At 47.6% G+C, this 20,935-nt stretch overlaps 1 protein-coding gene across 5 annotated transcripts in view; it reads left to right on the top strand.

The window, feature by feature from the left end:
• Window positions 1-20,935, top strand: part of Kcnj6 (potassium inwardly-rectifying channel, subfamily J, member 6) — a 252,717-nt gene that overhangs the window by 151,565 nt on the left and 80,217 nt on the right. For 4 of the 5 annotated variants that reach the window (XM_011246104.2, NM_001025584.2, NM_010606.2 and 1 more), the window contains one exon: window positions 12,913-13,833. In XM_011246104.2, coding sequence (XP_011244406.1) covers window positions 12,936-13,833 — 898 coding nt within the window. In that variant the 5' untranslated portion in view covers window positions 12,913-12,935. Of the gene's footprint in view, window positions 1-12,912; window positions 14,403-20,935 lie in introns of those variants that run through there. The other variant, NM_001025585.2, reaches the window with a different exon arrangement.

Below are 20,935 nucleotides of genomic sequence, written 5' to 3'. Positions count from 1 at the left end.
ATGTGGAATAGATGTCTGCTCAAGGTTGACTTTCTTCTTTCCTTTCCCCAAGCCAGCATTTCCACTTCCTTTGTGAAGCCTTCACCAGTGGTTTCAGTCACTGCTGACTTCGGTTTCTTATGTGCTAGAACATCCGTGGGCTCTCATCTGCAGTGTAGAACACAACCACACAGGACTTTGGACAAGTTCTGTGTGACCAGGCTCCACTCTGAGCCTCCAGATGGGTCTTCCCATCTGTGTCTGAGACTGTTTCTGGGTTTTCACACTATTTCCAGGGCAATCTTGAATTTATAAAAATAGTGACTATTCTACTTAGAAATGGTGCCCTCCTAGGACAGACTCAGGAGCAACTGCCATTGTGTGTTCATGTCTGTATTTGACAATCCATTTGTTTCTCATGGTCAAACCTCAATGAAGATGTTGGGTTGGATTGGGTTCAGATGGTTCAGTTAGGTTAGGTTTAGTTCTAGAGAGGGTCTTCTTATATACAGCCCTAGCTGGGCTGCAACTTACTGAGCACCCAGATGCCCCCACAGAAGTCTCATCTTCCTCAGTCTCCCAAGTGCTGGCATACAGGAGTGACCGGGACAGTCTCCCTAGTCCATTTTCTGAGACTCAGAGGTAGAAGTGGCCTGAGCAGATACACACTGCTCCTGAACAGGAGTCTCATCAGGCCAGCTGGCTCACGAGCCTTCCCCCACACATGCATTGTATCCATTGATTCTTCCAGAAGCCCAGCAAGGGGGCACCCTACCTCTTCTTGAAGGCTGTAGGTCCCAGTGCCAGGGAGCACCTAAGATTCCAGGTCCACACACACGCTCACACAAACACACACACACACACACACACACACACGCATGCATGTATGCATGCCAACACACACACATGCACACACACACACATGTATGCACACACATACATACACACACACACATGCACGCACTCCTACATACACACATGCACACACACACATGTATGCACACACACACATGCATGCACTCCTACACACACACATGTATGCACACACATACATACACACACACACACACTGATTTAGCTAGGCTGGCCTTCTTGCTCTAGGAAGGAAGCCACCAACGCCAGGGTCCCCAGGGAGAAAACAAGCCAGTAGCAGTCACTTCTAAAAGCACAAGAATGTGGCGACTGCAGACTGGATCTCAGGAAACCCCCTCTCTTTGTTGCCTGGGGCCTCACTTTCTGTATGCTGAATCATAAAGAAGGGGAAAATCTACTGAGGCCCACAGCTCGGATGCTAGCCCTTACTGAGCCATGATGAAGTTATCAAGGGTGTCCTTCCTGTGAGCAGATCCGGGGCTGTGCAGGGCTGGGAGCCTTAGCTGATAGACACCCAGTTTAGGTCCTCTGGCTTCTCAGCCAGACAGTGACAACTTGCACAGTGGGCTGGTGATCCTGAGAGGCTCCCATAGACTCCTGCTGCAGTCTGAATCCTGAGATGACTTTCAAAGAAAACTCACTGTGTGTCCATCTCCTCCATCCAGCCCAAGGTGAGCTGTCATTTAGCCCCTTCAGGCAATAACTACACATCACACAACGTCAGCATCCGTGTTCTGACCTTACAGCTCAGGTACTAGACATTCTAAATTTACATCCACGTCCTGGGATCCCCCCAAGCTAAGTTTCCAACAGGCCCCTTTGCCCTTTGACGGCTGTCACAAGTCCCCACTGCGAGATAAGACCCACTTCATCACACATACCTGTGACTTTAAACCTGAGTACCTGTCTAGACTTCTGATTATCATCGTCTGCAGAGGTTACCCAAGCTCGGGGTGCAGAACACTCTTGAAAGCCATTTCACCTTCACACGGTACATCGGACAGAATGGATAAGCAAGCGACAAGTACTGTCACCAACCCTGCAGGGTGAGATCCCCAGATAAGGACGCCAAGCTGGAAATGGGCATCAGAGAAGGAGCTGGCCTTAAGCTCGGGCACATCTGTAAACAACTAAGAGAAGCTACTTCTCCCTGTGCATCTAGGGCAAGGAGGGCATCTGCTCTCCCTGTCCCCACGTGACCCTCTCTGCATCTCCTTTATACTACAAACATTTGCTATATGCCTAGGGGCATCAGGGCCTGGTTAGAATTAGGAGAGTTCCGTGAAGAATGAAAGGGAACAAGCAGCTCTCTACCCTCGGCCGGCCGTGCCACAGTTCTTTACAAACCTTCCCCCGGGGTGAGACCTATCTCATAAGGAAGGCTTGCTTCCAATGTCTATCCGTTTTTTCTTTTTTTAACACAGCTTCCGTTTTGTAATATAGAACTTACAACTGTACATTCCTATGTGTACTCACGTGTGCAGGTGTGCACGAGGTGTGTCCATGTGCCACACAGAAACCAAAGGGCACTGCCAGGTATCCTCTGGATGGCTCTCCACCCTACGGCTTAAGAGTCGATTGGGGATCATTAATTCAGTCAAGCTGCCTGGTCAAAGACATCCTCCTGTCTCTCTGCCCCACCCCGACCCCAGCCTGGGAGTGGGCTTTCGGGCAGGCACCACCATTCCGGCTTTGGTTTTGTTTGTTCAAAGGAGTGTTGGGGACCTTGGGTCCTTGAATATCTGTGGCAAGTTCTCTGGTGGCTGAGCCCCCTCTGCACTTCCACCATGTCTAAGGGCATCACTCTATGCTTCCACCACCACCCTCCATCTCTAGAACTTTTCCATTCTCCCACACAGAATCTCGGTAGTCACTGAGACAGCAGCTCTCCAGCCCCAACCCAGCATCCACCATGTTGCTCTCTCTGTCTCTGAGGTGAATGCTGTGAGGGACTGCATCTGCCATGGTGGACTTGGGACTCATCCGTATTTATTCTCTTGTGACTAACTTCTGCTTGCATCATGTCCTCAGGGCTCATTCGTGTGTCAAATTTTTCCTTCTCCTTAAATGGAATGGCATTTCACTGTGTGCTAAGCCACACTCACTTGGTCTGTACAGAAGCTCCACCTTGGGGTACTGTGAATGTCATGGTGCTTCTGTGACCCTGTGTATGGCTGGGCAGCCTATGAAATGCACTCTTTAAATGGAGCCAACATGAGGTTCCTGCAGGATGCAAAGCCTGAGAAAATGTCCCCAGTGTTTCATTGTCCCACACACTAGGCTCTGCCTTAGCTGGTAAACGTTCCCAGGCCTGTCCTGTTCACAGACACACATGCATGGCCCAAGACAGTGCACACACACACACATGTCCCTCCAGCTTTCTCTGCCTCTCATCGCTCCTTCTCCACCACCCCTCCTGGCCTCAGCCTTCTCAGTCTGTACACTAAACCCACCTCAGACCTGCTACCTCATCCATACCTCCCTAGAGTTCAATTTCTGGAGAAACCACACATAGTGCTGTGAGCTGAGAGCTCTAAGGTCACAAAAATCCTGGTTTCTCTGAGCCCTGGGGGTCAGAGTTCCAAGTCAAGGCATAAGCAGGGTGGTGCACCCTCTGCAAGCTGAAAGATGCTCTCATGTGCCTTATGGCTATACCATTCTGTCGACTCTCTACCTCCACCATCAAGTGGCCAGATCTATATTTCTCCTGCACCCTGCCCCTTATGAGACATCTAATTGGACGTAGATTCTGGCCTAGCTCAGTACAACTTCATGTTGTCCCTTAAGCTACTTAATTCCCCAAAAACCCTTTCCTGAGTAAGATCACATTTCCAGACTTGGGGTGGACTTGAATTTGGGAGGACACTCTTCAGCTCATACCAGTGAATCCTGATCACCAAGGGCAACAACGGGCTGTCTTGGTATCTTATACAAAACATGCTTGGAATAATAAAATCAGAACTTAAAAAAAAACACTGATTATTTTTAAGTGAAAGAAAAATATTAAGGGGAATAGTCAAATATAGAAAAGTTGAAAGAGAAAGTAAATACCCACACAAACTTACAGCTCAGAAGTGGATCAAAATCCATATTTTGGATGTTCTTCTATATGCATACAACACGAATTCCACAAGCACACAAATGCTATTGTGAGAAAGCAGCATACGCAGAGTGGGTGTGTGTTTCTGATCTGCATCTGCCCTTAACACCGTGTGTAGACCATTCGCCAGGTCACCGAACACACTACTCCCTCACTCCCTCAGGAATAGTTTTGGGGGCCTGCTGCATGGACGAGAGACTCTCTTGCTAGGGCCAGAGGGACATGTCTCCTGTGGAAAGAAGTCCCATGGAAAAGCAAGACCAAGATAGAGTGACAGAATTCTGGGAGGCAGTAGTCAGGGCTTTAAGTGTCAGCCCCCTTGGAAAGATGATCAGTTACAGACCCTAGAAGACTATAACAAATGGGTAAACTCTTCAGTTACAACCACACAACAGTCCATTGCTGTTATCTGCAACTGTGTTTCATGAGGACTATTGGAAGACAATGGGGTAAACATACACTAGTTACTGTTGATCTCGGTTTGCTTTGTTTTTTATTGTCCTTTTATTTGTTCTGCTTTTGCTTTGCTGTGGTTGACTAGCACACCCTGGCCTTTCTGCCTCTGTGTATTTCTTCTCTCACAAATGCCTTATCCACTCTCTGTCGCCAATTTTCTGGGCAGCTGCACTTTCATAAGTAGGGCTCGTGCACGCTGCGTTTTGCAAATATTTTTCCTGATTTGTCCTCTTATATTTTTAATAGACATTTAAATTTTTATGTTGCCAAAAATATCAACTTTTAGTGGAGCTCCTGGATTCCTAATGTGTCTTTAAAGGGGGCCTTCTCAACTCTTGGTGTTACTTGTAAAAATAACATCTTCCATACTTACGGCTGTAACTTCATGTTTTGCATTCAAATCCTTGATCTGTCTAGAATTCACTGTGATATATAAATAGAGAAGAGTCTCTCTACAGTACAAGTGGGCCACCACTGTCCCCAGCATGTGCTAGATGGGACCCCTGAATACTGTTTGCTGCCCTGCATCCTGTGGTAGCCATCCAGCTTCCTGCCAAGGCCCTTCTGCCTTGGCATGCACCAGCCCTTCCTTCCGGTTCTTAATGCAACCGCTTTCCAGGTTCAGTGCCCTACCTGTTCTTCTCACTCTCTGATCTCTAATTCATTCCCTGCTCACTTGGCACGGTGCCTTCCCTACAGCTTAACATCCACACCTGGAATTACAACTCTCCACTCACACATATGGAAAACTCCCAGGCCTAGAGCCTGCCTGCCCCGTGCTCTTTCCAGACAGATCACCTAGTTATCTTCAAATGCTTCAAACTGAACCAGCCCCACCCTCTCCTCACCTGCTGTTTCTGTGACTACTGCCCCCACACTCACGTACACACTCACTCACTACAAACACAAATATACACACACACTCATTGCCCCCACACTCAGTACCCCACAGACACACATACTTCACACATACACACTCACTGCACACACACATACATGCTCACTGCATACACACTCACTGTCCCCACACACATATACAGTCATTCTCTGCCCACATATATATTCAATATCCCACAAACACACATACTTCACACATATACACTCACTGTACACACACTCACTGCACATACACATACGTGCTCACTGCATACACACACACTAACCCACACACTCACTGCCCCCACACACATACACAGTCACTCTCTGCCCACATACATACACATGCTCACTGCACACACATTCACACATACATACACACACACAGAGAGAGAGAGAGAGAGAGAGAGTCACTCACTGCCCATATACACACACATGCTTACTGCACACACATTCACATGTACACTCACACCTCTCTCTCTCTCTCTCTCTCTCTCTCTCTCTCTCTCTCTCTCTCTCTCTCTCTCTGGTTCCCAGGTTCTGTTGGTTCTCTTCAGCTCAGACAATGGCTGCCTCCACTCACTGGTAGCTTCTTCCTTAACTCAATCATTTCTTCTAGAACATCTAATCCAGGGTTTGGCAACCCCCATAGTTTTACATTTTGTAAGGTTTACAGAAAGGGAGGAAAAAGAGGGAGGGAACAGAGGAGAAAGGGGGGGGAGAGTAAAGAAAGAGGGGGAAGAAAGGGAGGGAGGAAGGAAGGACAAACACGTTCCTTCTGACTAGAGGATGTTTCTTCTGAAGTTTCTGACATTTCTTGACTCCCTTTGGAGCTCAGCAGCAGGTCTCATGTGGCAAGATGCCCAACTTTTCGCTACTGATGAGTCCTAAAATTAAAGGACAGTGCTGCTTTATTTGGGGGTTGGGGCTGCAGCAGAGGAAGAGCTGTGGTGACCAGTATCTAAAACCTCTAGCTGTTCTCAGGAGCTAGGGGACTATTTAAGGAAGTCCTACTGTGATAAAGTATACACAACGTTCCATTTAACACTTAAGCCATTTTAGACACACAATTCAGAAACAAGAGTGCAACATGCGGCTCTGAAATTGCCCTTGTTAGTCTTTCCTGCAACTTTGTAACATCCTGAACAAACAACTCCGGCTCCTGTGTGTGCTTGCCTAGCCTCTGGCTCCCCTTATTTCCTCCTAGAAGTGGGGTCACATTGTTTGCCATTTGGCATCTGTCTTCCATCAATTAGCACGATGTCTTCAAGGTCACTCACAGCACAGCTCTGTCAGACTTGCCTTCCTTTCCGTGAGTGAATTGCCTCCTGGGTCTGCTTCTCTTTCTGTTTATCCATTCTGAATTGCCGGGAAATGGTTCTCTCTGCTTTTGTGAATGGGGCTTTTGAGAAGGTCAGCACACAAGCAACCGCCTGAGCCCTTGCTTTCTGTTCTATTGGGTTCATATCTCAAATCAGCGCTGCTGGACCAGGTGATCAGTCCCGGTCTTTTTGATTTAACTGTTTTGGGGGGCTGCCTGCCTGCCTGACTGTAGACCGTGGATGTGCCTGGCCCTGGACGAGCCCAGGAGAGGGCATCAGATCCCCTGGAACTAGAGTTACAGATAGACGTGAGCCACCATGAAGGTGCTGGGAATTGAGCCCAGGTCCTCTGCTGAGCCATCTCTCCAGCTCCATTATGTGTACTTTTTGAGCAACAAACACAGTGTCTTCCATGGTGGCTACAGGACCTTCCATTCCTATCAGCAATGCATGTGGGCTTCTCACAAACACTTGTAATTTTTCTTTTATAATAGCCTTTGTAAGGTGAATGAATTAGTAATGAATTTGCATTTTCCTAATGCCTAGCAGCTGAATGTTGCTCATGGGTTAGTGGCCATTTGCGTAGCTCCTTTACAGAAATGTTTCCAGTTTTCTGTCCATTTCTGAATGTGTTGGTTCTTGGGGGGTTTTGTCGTTGTTTTGTTTTTGTTTTGGTTTTCAGCTCTAGGAGATCCCTCACGTCTTGTAGAATGCCCTGTAGAATGAACGTTTGGAAATTATATACCCACTCCCATTCTGTGGGGTGTCTACCTTTTTATCAAGCACAGCATGTTCAACAAGAAAGGAGCCACATCTCCATGTACAGAGGCCACTGCCTGAAGTACTGCACCTAGGCCAACCTGGTGGGAACAATGTGCCTGGTATTTATTCTCTTCCTGACAATACTATGAGAGCCCCTCCAGACTATCAGCCCCAGGTGTCCTCCTGCAAGCCCCATCAGCCAATCACTGGCACTGCAATTTCCTACAGGCCCCACCCCTCAGCAGCAGGAAACTGAGGCTGGCAGTCAGGAAACAGAGAGATCATCTTTTATCTGGATGAGAGGGACAGACTATACAACCTCACACTCCACCCTATCCCCAGTTTCATACTTTCTCCTTTAGCACAACTCCTAAATGTCCCATATCACCTTCCCAAACATTGTCATTACCTGGGAACCAAGTATTCGGACACTTGAGTCTGTGGGGACATTTCTCCTTCACACAGCTTAAAAGATACTGTTTGTGTCCTGGACTGTGCAAAGACGCAGAAGAAATGTTCCCCGACCCAGCTGCAGCTTACACTGGCACACAGCTTGGGATGCTCTGGAAATGTCACTCAGATCATCCCTCAAATACACACACGCATTGTAAGAGAAGGAACTGTTAAATGCCGCCAATGGCGCCTCCTTCTGTAATTCCTCTGAACACATCTGCTGCACATGGTCAATCACGTGGGCACTGCTCACAGCTGCAGCAGTCCCTTCTCCCTGGGCATAGCTCCTGGGATGTCACAGACACAGTCATGTAGCTGCCCCTGGTCCCATTACTTCGCCCACCGTGTACTGTACTCTCCTGGTCTTTGCCCTTCCTCTGGGCGCCCAGCCTCCAACATCAGCCTCTTCTTCTCTGCCAATATTGTCCTCTTCGGTTCTTCTTTCAACTCTATGAGGTTTCTGCCCGCTCCCCTGTATTCCATAATGTGTGTGGCCAGCACCTCTTGCCTCACAGGAAGGAGCCCCAACAAGGCAACATTCTCCCCACAGGCCTGAGGAATCCTGGCTCCCTTTGCTTGTTCTTGAAGTCACTGGAGTGGAGCATCCACACTCTCTGCTCCATTAGGCAGAACTTTCAATTAACCACATGCTAACTCTCACAAACACAAACACAGGCATTCTATCCTTGCCTTTCTGCAGTCTTTCTCTTAACTACTCCCTGCCTGGTAACTCTTCTGTCTTCTTAGAGGCAGTGTATGTCCTCTGGCTGTAAACATAGAGACAGACTTGATAACAGAGGCTAACTGTATAATGGCCAACCACAGCCATGGCTTTTCTTGCTCCTAGACAGACGACAGCTCCCCGTACTGTTCAGGACTCAGGTTCTTTCACCTCTGGACTTCTGTGACCCACATACCATAGAAAAGGCAAAAATATAAGGGGGGGGGGACATCGTTTACTGTTTAGAACCTTGATCCTGAAAGTCATGCCCTACTCTAGATAAGCCATGACTACCACCGAGACTACCTAGACACCAGGTGGCAGGACTGTGGCACTGAACCAGTAGAAATGAAGCCAAGTCACATATTATCAACTAGGCAAAGTCTTTATTGGGACCTCAGCTGGAGCTGCCTGACTCAGGTCAGAAGGAGGCAGTGCAGAGCAGAGGTGACCAGTCTGTGACACAGGTGACACTGCAAGTCTTCATCAACATGGGGGTGAGGCGCCTAATGCTCGGTCCTCATCAATGAATGATGGGTGTAATTTTTTAATAGATGTTTTCCTCTGATGTGCTAACATCTCAGCTTTGGTGAGCTCTGAGTTCTAGCCTCAGTCAAAGCCTTTCTCGAATGATACTCAGATCTGCGCACAGGACAGTGTAGAACAGGATCAAGCCTAGGCAGAGTGCTATAACGTCGGACAAGTCAGACTTTGTTCCTCCCTTAGCTGTCCATCTGGTGTCTGTAGCATCTAATGGGGCCTTGACAGTCCTTGAGAAGACACCAACACCATAATCCATGCATTCGAGTGTTATCAACATGAGTGGGATTTCCAGGCAGTGGTGGTGCATGCCTTTAATCCCAGCACGTGGGAGACAGAGAAAGGCAGATTTCTGAGTTCAAGACCAGCCTAGTCTACAGAGTGAGTTCCAGGACAGCAGCCAGGGCTACACAGAGAAACCCTGTCTTGGGGGGCGGGGGGGGGGGAGGAAAGGATCAAGTGCGGCATCCAGGTTAGCAGGTCTTGAGTTAACTGAGCAAGTGAATCCACTGACTTCATTCAGCAGCCCTTGACTCTCGTCTTCATTGGCTGTGATTTTAACTCTCTCACATCCTGCCTGTTTGAGCTTGATCCAGTCACGAGGGCTTCCTACTCTATAGTCCTCTGGTCTGTGTTTATGACCTAAGGGTGGAGGGTGTGGGGAGGGATCAAAGGAAAATGCATAGCGACCTTTCAATGAGGGTGATGATTACCAACCTGACAGGGTCTAGAACCACCCAGAAGGCAGGCCTCTGGAATTTCTAGACTTGGGTAATTGAGGCAGATACCCACCCTACCTCTGGACAAACCCATCTCATGGGTTGGAGGTCATAAAAGCAAGAAAGCCGCCATCATGAGACTCCATACAGGGAGAAAGATGCTAACACGAGTCCTCATCAGCTTCCTAAGACAGAAGGTGTAACCAGTGCCACTGTCACCAGCTTCTGCTGCCATGCCTTCCTGCACTGTGACTGTGACAGGCTCAAGCTCAAACTGTGAGCCAAGGTTAACCCCTTCCTCCCTGGAGCGCTTCTGTCGGGTATCTTGTCACAGTGATGGGAAAAAGTCTTTGAAATCAGAAGGTGACAATTGAAGGCCCAGAACTGTCTGCCTTTGTTTGCCTTGCTGCTGTGATCTCTCCCTCCCTGAGCCTTGAATACAAAGAGGATGGAAATGTGCTCCCCACCCTGAGGAGTCAGCAGGCTGCCAGAGCTCTATCAGATCCTTACCCTTTCAGGAGAGGGTCCTCCCTTCACGATGGAGCAAAGCCGATGAGTCAAAAAATGGGGTGGGGGTGGGGGGGAAGCAGCTTCCAGTTGGAAACCGATCCCCTCCAGTGTGTCAGCATAGAAAATGCCCAGAAAGCAGTAGCTAATATACAAACCCTCTCTTTCTGCCTCAGGACGCACACAGGTGAAGGTTCAGAGCAGCCATGTATTATGCCTGCCATTAGTCCAGATCTCAGTGTGCTTCAGGCCTCCTGAGGTCTCTGCGAGCTTGCAGACAAAGCCTACCCAGACTGCCGCAGTTTGATCTCGGTGGTCAACCACATAGAGTCCTATTTAGAGGCCACTGAGGAAGGGTGAAGAGTAAAAGCTCAGAGGAAATCCTCCAGGACCCAAAGCATCCCTCTTGGCAGGGGACTGGATGAGACCCTCCACCCATATCCCTTAACCAGCTGTGGGCCTCCCTGCTCCTCCACTCCAGCCCCTGTACCGGTTGGGGTGGGGGCAAATTTTCCTGTTTAAAACTGAAAGGCGGTTGAAGCCAATGATCTAAAGGACAAAGCTATCAAATCACCCAGTCAGCTCTATAGATCCGGTGCTCCCTTGGATAAAAATTGAAAAACTGATCCATGCGATTGATTTTTAAAGGGGGCTAACCAACCAACCAACCACAAGCAAGGTTGATCCATAAGTGGATACCACTCAAGTAAGTCCCAGCCCTCTCTGCCTGTTTTCGTACTCAGATGGGTGCCGGTTTCTCACCAGACCTCACTTCCTCCTCCTGACCCAAGAGGGAAACTCAGCCACAACTAGCAATACCTAGCTCAACTGAAGGGCCATAGTGAAATCCTGGGGGGAGAGGCGCTCATAAAACTTTCAGCAGCTCCAAAATCACTGGCTAAACAAGTCACTGCAGACGTTAAAGGCTTCTATGCATTTAATAGCAGAGTCCGTTCTAAAATTCCCTCTGCACTCCGCCACGGAGAGAGCTCTCCTAATGCATTGCTAACTGGTACATTCTTCAAGAAGGCCATCAGAAAGAAATAACTCCACATGCCAAAGTACAGATGCTCAGAGCTGAGGCAAAGAGCGAACCAAACGTGTGAATACACACAGAGAGAACGTTTCTCCACGCTTCTTTTTTAACCTTGGCATTGGATCAACCGTTGAAGCATGAGACACGCATCCTTACCCACAAAATCCAGGAAAATGTTTAAGCCCTGAAGTTTGAACAGTACATAAAGAACTTGCTCAGAGTGCTTGCCCTGGACATAAAGATTAATAAAGCAATTTACTGCAAAAAGTATGTTTAAGGATAGCCCATGTAGGCCTCTGTCACCTGTGAGGTTTCATTTCCCCTTGTAATGACCTCATGAGAAATGGAAGCTGTGCACTTGAGCAATGGATTTGCCAGATCAAGCTGCTGTAACAGATATTCATTGTCTTACCATTCTGTCTTGGAGACTGGAAGCCCAAGGTCAAGCTCTCTGCAAGACTGATCTCTCTCTCTCTCTCTCTCTCTCTCTCTCTCTCTCTCTCTCTCTCTGTGTGTGTGTGTGTGTGTGTGTGTGTGTGTGTGTGTGTGAATGTACACACCTGTCTGTCTGTCTGTCTGTCTTAGAGACAGTGTCTTTCACTCTGTGTAACCTCTTGTTCATGTGTATCCTGGTGTCTCTTCTCCTAAGGGCATGGGTTGTATTAGCTTAGGCCCAGCTCAGCCTGTAATTATCTCCTTGAGGCTTGTACTCATGACTTCTCTCCTTGCTATGACAGAACACTTAGGGAAAGCAACTTAAAGAATGTAGTTTCTTTCAGCTCAGAGTTTTAAGCCTGGCCACAGGAGCATGAGGTGGTCAGTGACATTGTATCCCACTCAACAGAGGGAGATGAATGTCCACACTTTGCTTGCTTGTTCCTTCCTTCTGTTTATACAATGTGTCCCAGTTGGGGAGAATGGTGCCCACCTTCACAGCAGACCTCTGCTCCTCAGTTGAATCTTTCTGGAAACATTCTTAGAGATATACCCAGAGATGCGTTTACATGGTGATTCTAAATCTAACCAAGTTGACAAGATAAACTACCACCAAAAGGTTAAGTCCCTGAAGACATTTATACTGAACATTCAGGCTTCACCTGTATGTTTGGGGACACCACTGTTCAGTTCAGAACAGAGGGTGGACATTCATACATGCATGGGTGGTGCAGGCAGAACTGCTTGAATCCCAAAGTGCCTCTGCTAAGAGCCTGCAGCCTCTCCCATGCTTTAGCCCCTCAGATACAGTCAGGAAACAGAGGTGTTCCTCCTCAAGAGCAGGTACAGAGTGACAGGGGATTAATGCCACAGATCTGAGCTTCATCCTGGTGAGCTGGATGGCAAAAGACTTGCACATGCTAGACCTCAGCGCCCAGAAGTCAACTGAGGACCTGTCCAGATGGTGCCAAGTGAGATTGGCTCTGTTCACCTAGTTCATCAGTACAAAAATGATATTGGGTTTCCTGCCATAGATTAAGCATTTGATTCCATTGCCTGAAAAACAAAAACAAAAACAAACAAAAAACCAACATCTCATTTGGACTCTTTTTTTCCCCCCTTCAAACTGACAGCTAACGTCTTGGAAGGCGATTCCATGGACCAGGATGTGGAAAGCCCAGTGGCCATTCACCAGCCAAAGTTGCCTAAGCAGGCCAGGGACGACCTGCCGAGACACATCAGCCGAGACAGGACCAAAAGGAAAATCCAGAGGTACGTGAGGAAGGATGGGAAGTGCAACGTTCACCACGGCAATGTGCGGGAGACGTACCGATACCTGACGGACATCTTCACCACCCTGGTGGACCTGAAGTGGAGATTCAACCTGTTGATCTTTGTCATGGTCTACACAGTGACGTGGCTTTTCTTTGGGATGATCTGGTGGCTGATTGCGTACATCCGGGGAGATATGGACCACATAGAGGACCCCTCGTGGACTCCTTGTGTCACCAACCTCAACGGGTTTGTCTCTGCTTTTTTATTCTCCATAGAGACAGAAACCACCATCGGTTATGGCTACCGGGTCATCACGGACAAGTGCCCTGAGGGGATTATTCTCCTCTTAATCCAGTCCGTGTTGGGGTCCATTGTCAACGCCTTCATGGTAGGATGTATGTTTGTGAAAATATCCCAACCCAAGAAGAGGGCAGAGACCCTGGTCTTTTCCACCCACGCGGTGATCTCCATGCGGGATGGGAAACTGTGCTTGATGTTCCGGGTGGGGGACTTGAGGAATTCTCACATTGTGGAGGCATCCATCAGAGCCAAGTTGATCAAGTCCAAACAGACTTCAGAGGGGGAGTTTATTCCCCTCAACCAGACTGATATCAACGTGGGGTACTACACAGGGGACGACCGGCTCTTTCTGGTGTCACCATTGATTATTAGCCATGAAATTAACCAACAGAGTCCCTTCTGGGAGATCTCCAAAGCGCAGCTGCCTAAAGAGGAACTGGAGATTGTGGTCATCCTGGAGGGAATGGTGGAAGCCACAGGTAAGATGGGTTTCGCCCTGGGTTTTCTGTGAGAAATGCATTCAGACCCTCAGGTGTGAAATACTGTGTCTGCCTGTCTTCCGACCTTAAACGTGCTCTGGGATGTCTAGCTATCTTGCTTTTCAATTTTCCTAAATTTAAGATTTGGTTGGTGGTGTGGTTGATGTTTTTATGTGTAGAAGAGTTCCGCCTGCATGTGTGTATGTGTGTGCGCCACGTTCATGCCTGGTGCCTGTGGGGCCAGAAGAGGGCTCCAAAATCCCTAGAACTGTAACAAAATGGTTGAGGTACAGTAGGCTCTGGGAAACTGAACCAGGGTCCTCTGCAAGAGCAGCGCATGCTCTAAACTGCTGGGCCATCTCTACAGCTCCCCATTCACCTTCTTAACGCTGTCTAGAAGGCAAAATAATGATTTATAATGTATGTTAAAGTTCCATGTACTTAATGAAATTAGATTTTGATCTGTGTCTGAGGATTATTTTGAATGATTCTAGACCATTTCTCATTTAAATATTTGTAGCTATTTGTTATCAAGCCAAAGGGGAGTTAAACCGCCCCCCACCCTGCCCAAAAAAAAAAAGTGAGAAAAAAAAAACCTTAATAAGACTGCTATTTCTGCCCCTTCTTTGGCTATCTTCATTAAGACCTGTAGAATTGTTCTTTTTTCCTGTGTTAAGTGTCTCTCTACACCTGAACGTCCCAGCCCTTAGCAGACATTTCCTTTGCAGTAGAAAGGGAAAGAGGCTAAAGGTTTGTCCCTCAGAGTCCTTTGGACCCTTCTGGTGGCAACACTAGTCATAAGCATGTCAGAAGACATGTAACACGTAACACGTTCTCAGGGTTTGGGAAATGGTTTTCCTTGTCTTTGTCACATGTAAACTACATGTGTGTTCCACATTCTGAGAACAAAGTATGTACTGCCCACATTTATTGGTAGTATTCTTCAAAATAGTCAGAAGCCTTGAACAGAGCTACAGACCTCTCAGAAAGAATATCAATCCAACCTGATTCGCTAGTCCTGAGTCAGAAGCCTCCAGCCTAAAGCTCTAGATTGGTCTGTGTCCTGGGTTGGCCCAATTCTTCATTAACCTGGTATCCTTTTCCAAAGGGAAGTCCCTGGTCCTGTGCTTCTGCCTCCATGTATTCTACACCAACAGGAGGCAAAGTCACAACTCCTACCAAGTAGTTCTTATGGGGAAGAAACAACTTCTCCAATAAATTTTTAAAGTTCAGCAAACTGAAAATGTGAGTCTCAGCGGTCCAGTACATCCTTTTCCAAACAAGAAACAGAATTTTAAAGAATAACAATGCTCAGTTGGACTTCTATATCTAAAGAGCCCATATTCATGGATTCTACCAACCATGGGTTCAGCACATTTTTAACAAATGTGGTATTGATGCCAGGCAGTAGTGGTGCACACTTAATATCAACACTCAGGGAGCAGAGGCAGGCAGATCTCTGTGAGTTTGAAGAGCCAGCCTGGTCTACAGAGAAAGTTCCAGGACAGCCAGGGCTACACAGAGAAACCCTGTCTCAAAAAAATAAAAACAAGAAACATCTGGTATCGAATGTTTTCCTGTTTACTGCCATCATTTCCTAAATAATACAGCATAAATATTTACGTAACTTTGTATTATAAGTAACCTAAAGATGATCTGAAGTGTGTGGATGAGTGGAGTGTCTATGCAAACACAACTGTTTTATAAGAGGGACTTATGAATTGAGGATCTGGGTGTCTCTGGGGAGCCCTAGCATCGATGCCCTCTGGGGATGAGAGACAGATATACATTTATCCCACACCTGCTCTGAAGCTAGGCACAGGCCTGGATGTTGATCATGAAAAGGGAGTAAGAAGGGAACTCTCTCTGGGGGAGCAGCTCCAGTTAGCACTGGGAAAGGAAAGCCTATTGCTTACTTCTGAGTCACAAGCTCAGGGTTCCTAAAGGGCTTCAGTCTGGATTTTGCATAAGAACATTGGCTTGAATTTTTTATGTTCTCCTGAGGTAATAATTGGCCAAAGCAGAAGGAAGGGGGGGGGGGAGACAGGGGAGGGGAGAGAGAGAAGAGGGAAAGAAGGAAGAAGAGGAGAGGGAGAGGACGGGGAAAGAAGGGGAGGGAGGGGAAAGGGAAGGAACAGATGAGAGAGGAGGGGGAAGAGGGGGAGGGGAGGGAGGGAGAAGACAGAAGGGGAAGAGGAGGAGAGGGAAAGGAAGGGGGAGAGAAGGGGAGAGATGGGGAGGGGGAAGGAACAGATGAGAGAGGAGGGGAGAGGGGAAGGGGAGGGAGAAGACAGAAGGGGAGGAGAAGAGAGCAGGGGGAAGAGGAGAGGAGAGGAGGAGATGAGAGAAGAGGAAGAGAATGAAGTAGGAGAGGAAGGGTGGGAAAGAGGACAGTTAGGAAAGGAAGGGGAAGGCGTCCCCTTGAGATAGCGAACCCTGTCGTTGTCCAGCAGAGCAGCAACCTGGTCTGCACCCTGGGAGAGCGCAGGGACTTGGAATCCATCCACCTAGTGGTGTCTGTGGGACACAGCCCCCCACAGCACGTGCTGGCCCTCATTCCCGAGGTTCCTTCCCATTGGACAGCACTTGAGGATGGTCAGTAGGTGAATCTTCCTGTTTCTGGCCTGTGCACACAGGTATCCATGCCTCTGGCTCCAAGTGCAACCCCAACAGCAGCAGCCACACACTGCCCTCCCTCCAGCCAAAGCCCAGCTTCCAAATATAAATGAATCCGAGCAAGGAAATCATGTGTGCACTGTCCCTGGGGTAGGCCTTGTCTTTCTGATGACAGCTTGTGCGGAACAAGACTATCCGCAGTGAGAAACATCCTCTTTATGATAATTAACAGTGATACTTGCCTAAGAGCACGCTCGTCTTTCTGAGGGTTCTTACCCATACCTGGGAAGTTGCCAGCAAAGAAAATCAGACCTCTCCTGCTCATGAGAAAAGGCAACAGGTATTGATTTTTTTAAGTATGTATTTCAATATATTTTAAATATATATGTATACTTATGTGTATACATATATACTTATATGTATACACATACTTATATGTGTGTATAGTATATATGCATATGCATATCTTTTCCTCATATAGTTAGTAGAGAAAAGATCTTCTGGAATATTCTAGGGACATTTGGGAACTGCACAAGTTTTGGACCTCTCCACAGGGGTCTCAAACAGCTCAGTTCCCCTCCCCACATACACATAACTTCTGCGGGACACGTTCTTTGAAAATGAAAACCACAGTTGGGATTACAGGCAATAAAAGGAAGGGGAAAAAAATTAAAGGAAGAAAAAAAAATACCTCAATGTCTCAAAGCCACAGAAAAAGAAAACTATGTGAACCTTGGGAAAAGGGATTAAGGGGGTTCCAATTATTCACTGGAGTCAGGGCTGGAAGTCAGGAGCCAAGGTGTACTGGCCCAGAACAGCTTCTCAAGAGCTCAAGACTTCTCTCAAAACTATCCGCACTGGGCCAGAGAGATGGCTCAGTGGTTAAGAGAACTGGATGCTCTTCCAGAGGACCCAAATTCAGTTCTCAGCACCCACTGAGATAGTGGCTCATAACCACCTGTAACTGTGGTTGCAGGGGATCCAACGCCTTCTTATGGCCTCCAAGTACACAGCATGCGTGTGGTCTATAGACCCATGCACATAAAAGAATAATTTTGAAAAAGTTATAAAAAGCCTGTTTCCACTGACTGTGAGCAACTGTGTCCAGGGTCTATATTAATTTCCCTTGGAATTTCACTTTGGGATTTCACACATGTATACAATACATCTCGATCGTAGCCAATGCCTATTCTCCACCCACCAAGTCCGGATCACTTTCCACCACAACCTCCTCTAAGTGGAGAAGGGCCTGTGAGCCCTGCCCACTCCACGCTGGACCCGCCCTCTCCACGCTGGACCCGCCCCCTCCACGCTGGACCCGCCCTCTCCGCGCTGGACCCGCCCCTCCGTGCTGGACAGTTGACTGGCTAGATTCTGTGCAGCTTTTGTGCCACAGCCTCTGTGATTTCCGGTAACGACCAGGAGATATTGTTTCACGGCTCTCCTCCCTGACCGCTGGCTCCCACAAACTTTCCACTCCCTCTTCCAGAATATTCTGAACCTGTGGGAGCGGCATAGGGCAGGGGGTGTCTTGTTTGTGGCAGAGCACTTCAGTCTTTTATTCTCTGCACTTGGACATCAGCAGGCCCTTTCTATCATGCACACGCTGCACTCCTGGAGACCTTGACAACAGAATATTCTAGAGACCTGAGTTGTCTTGCAGCAATCCGAGCACCAAGGCCTGGGGTCTGCTGGGAACTCAGCTAGCGGGACAGGCAGCGATTACTCTGTGGGAACCCTATGTCCCAATACCAGTTGCACTACAGACTCCAGTAGAAAGTGAAACCAAGGGGCATGGGTTGCGGCCTGCTTGCCTATCACACTAGAGACTCTGGACTAGATCCCCAGCGCCATATAAAACTGGATGTGGAGATGCATGCCTGTAATCCCAACACTCCTGCAGCAGACGCAGAAAGATTAGAAGTTCAAGGTCATCCAAAGCTACGTGGTGAGTCCCAGGACAGAACAGCATACAGGAGACCCTGTTGAGAGAGAGAGAGAGAGAGAGAGAGACCCTTGAAGGCAGGAAGCAAGCCTTGTCTGTCCTTAATGCTATGAAGAGATCCCATCATAGTCTGACCAACACAAGTAAAGGACAGGCACACATTCTCCAAGGACCGTTACATCCTGGTCCTGCCTGCAGTCCAGGGGGTGGAGTTAGAAGCAACCTGCCAAGAACCTTCTAGTCATGTGAGTCTATTTTCGAACATAAATCAAACCCTGGAAAATTCTGGCATCAGCCACCCAGACACCCCAGAGCTGGCTGTGTGTCATCTGCAAATATATTTTTGAAGGGCCCTTTATGTCCCCGACGCATGGGCAATTTTGAGGTAGTGGTGTTTACAGAAGGTTTCTTAGCTACGTAAACAAACACGCTCAGCAGCTGTGGCAAATGTGCGTTAAAATAGTGGGGCATTCATACAGACTGTTATTTATAGAGGGCAAATGGGCCTCACAGCGAGATGACAGCCACACAGTGCTGGGCTCAGGGCCAACCAATGCCTCTCTGTAGCCTTTCTGATTGAACTTCCATATTTACCCTCAGTGATTATGCAGCTATGGCAGGCAGCCTGGCCCAACACCCTGAGTGCATGCCTCGGCGGCACAGTCCTGCTCTGAGCCTTGTTGGGTTTGGGCTCTACACTCTTTTTATCTTGAAAACTGTACGACTGACAGAAAAATGAGCCGACTGGTATCATAAATCCATGGGTACCTGCCATCTGTTTCTGATAACTGTCAGTTCAGGGCCAAACATGTTACATCCTAATATTCTCCAGCATTACAGGATTTTTAGCTATAAATGTCTTAGTCCTTTCCTACAGAAGATAAGGACTCTTTATCTTTCAAAAAACAAATGTAGTGTGTTTTGCTTGGTTGGTTGGTTGGTTGGTTGGTTGATTGATTGATTGATGGTTGATTGGTTGATCAATTAGGAGGGGCAGTGTACATGCCAAAGCATAGGTGTAGAGATCAAAGAACACTCATGGGAGTTAGTTTTCTTTTTCCACCACGTGGGTTCCAGAGGATAGGACTCGGGTCATCAAGCTTGGTAGCAGACACCTTTCCCACTAAGCAATCTCGCTGGTACAGGTCTCTTTAAATAGAGCCAAGAGCACTGGGGTCGTGGCTCAGGGGAGAGCGTTTTCACACGGGTATTTAGACCTGAGTTCGAAGCTTTGGAACACACATAAAGCTGAGTGCAATGGTATTGAATCATTACTCCCAGGGCTCCTAAAGCCACCTGGGAGAGGAGAGGAGCACCCCAGAGATCTCAGGGACCAGCTAGCCTAACGTATACGCTGAGAAACAACAGAGATGAGACAGGAGATGAGGACAAGTTATCCTACCCTGTGCCATGAATCCAGATGTGACACTCTTGCGCACGTGTGCACACACACTCTCACACATGTGAGCACACATACAAACATACAGATATACACACAGGTGCACTCACACTCGTGCACATAGTCACAAACATACAGAGACATACATGTATAGATGCACATACACATGTATGTGCACATACACAGACATATGTACATACACATGTATGTGTGCATACACATGCAAACACACACAAACACACCCACACAGGTTAACTCAGTACAGTTAGGGAAGCTCTTTTCTCAGATCTTCAGGCTTTTATCTTTTTTTTCCATCTGTGATTGTTGTTTCTTCCCTAGAAGTTTTCCCCAGCAAAGAGAACTCACGAAAGATTCAAACACTGCATAGAAAACCGGAGAAAATGGAGCCCAGGGAGGTGCTGACTATATATCATGCCATGTCAGTCCTTCTGAGTCTGCAGATCCTGCATTTAAAGAGTCAATACATAGTGACTAAAAATATTTGAGAAAGAAAAAAAAACACATCTGTTCTAAACAGGCAGAGGCAACTTCTTGACGTCATAACGCACTATACAGTATAGATGCTATTTCTGTGCCATTGACATTACAGGAGGTATTATAAGCAGTCTAGAGAATATTTAACATATGGGAAGATATGTATAGATTCTATGAAAATTCTATACCAAGATATGTTTATATGTTAATGTATTTATGAGGACTTAAGCACCTGTAGATATGGGTAACTCCAAGACCTCCAGAAGCAATTCCTCATGGGTACCAAAGAGCAGTGCGCAGACCAGGCAGCAGAAATCACTGTTCATGTTACCAAGGAGGCCAGGAAGCTCCGGAGATGAGGGAGGACAAGCTGCTCCACCCCCTCATGACGTGTTCATGTAGAAAGTCTGTAGGCACAAATCTCACCACGGAGCACGGGGCTTCTGAGATAAAATCTTCACCCGGCCCTTGATTTAAGGATGAGGAAAGGGGGGTAATCCAAGTGCCAGACTATGATGTGGCTGAGATGAAGCAGCCATGGCAAATTTCTGGGGCTCAAGGGGCTTATGTTGATGGGGAGCCCTCTGAGGTCCTTTCTGGGTCTCATCAGTGCTGTGGCTTATGAGAAATCTACAGAGAAAGAGCCC

The sequence above is a fragment of the Mus musculus genome, chromosome 16, assembly GCF_000001635.26.
Source record: "Mus musculus strain C57BL/6J chromosome 16, GRCm38.p6 C57BL/6J".
NCBI classification, from domain to species: domain Eukaryota; kingdom Metazoa; phylum Chordata; class Mammalia; order Rodentia; family Muridae; genus Mus; species Mus musculus.
This window is presented reverse-complemented; position numbering and strand designations above follow the sequence as displayed.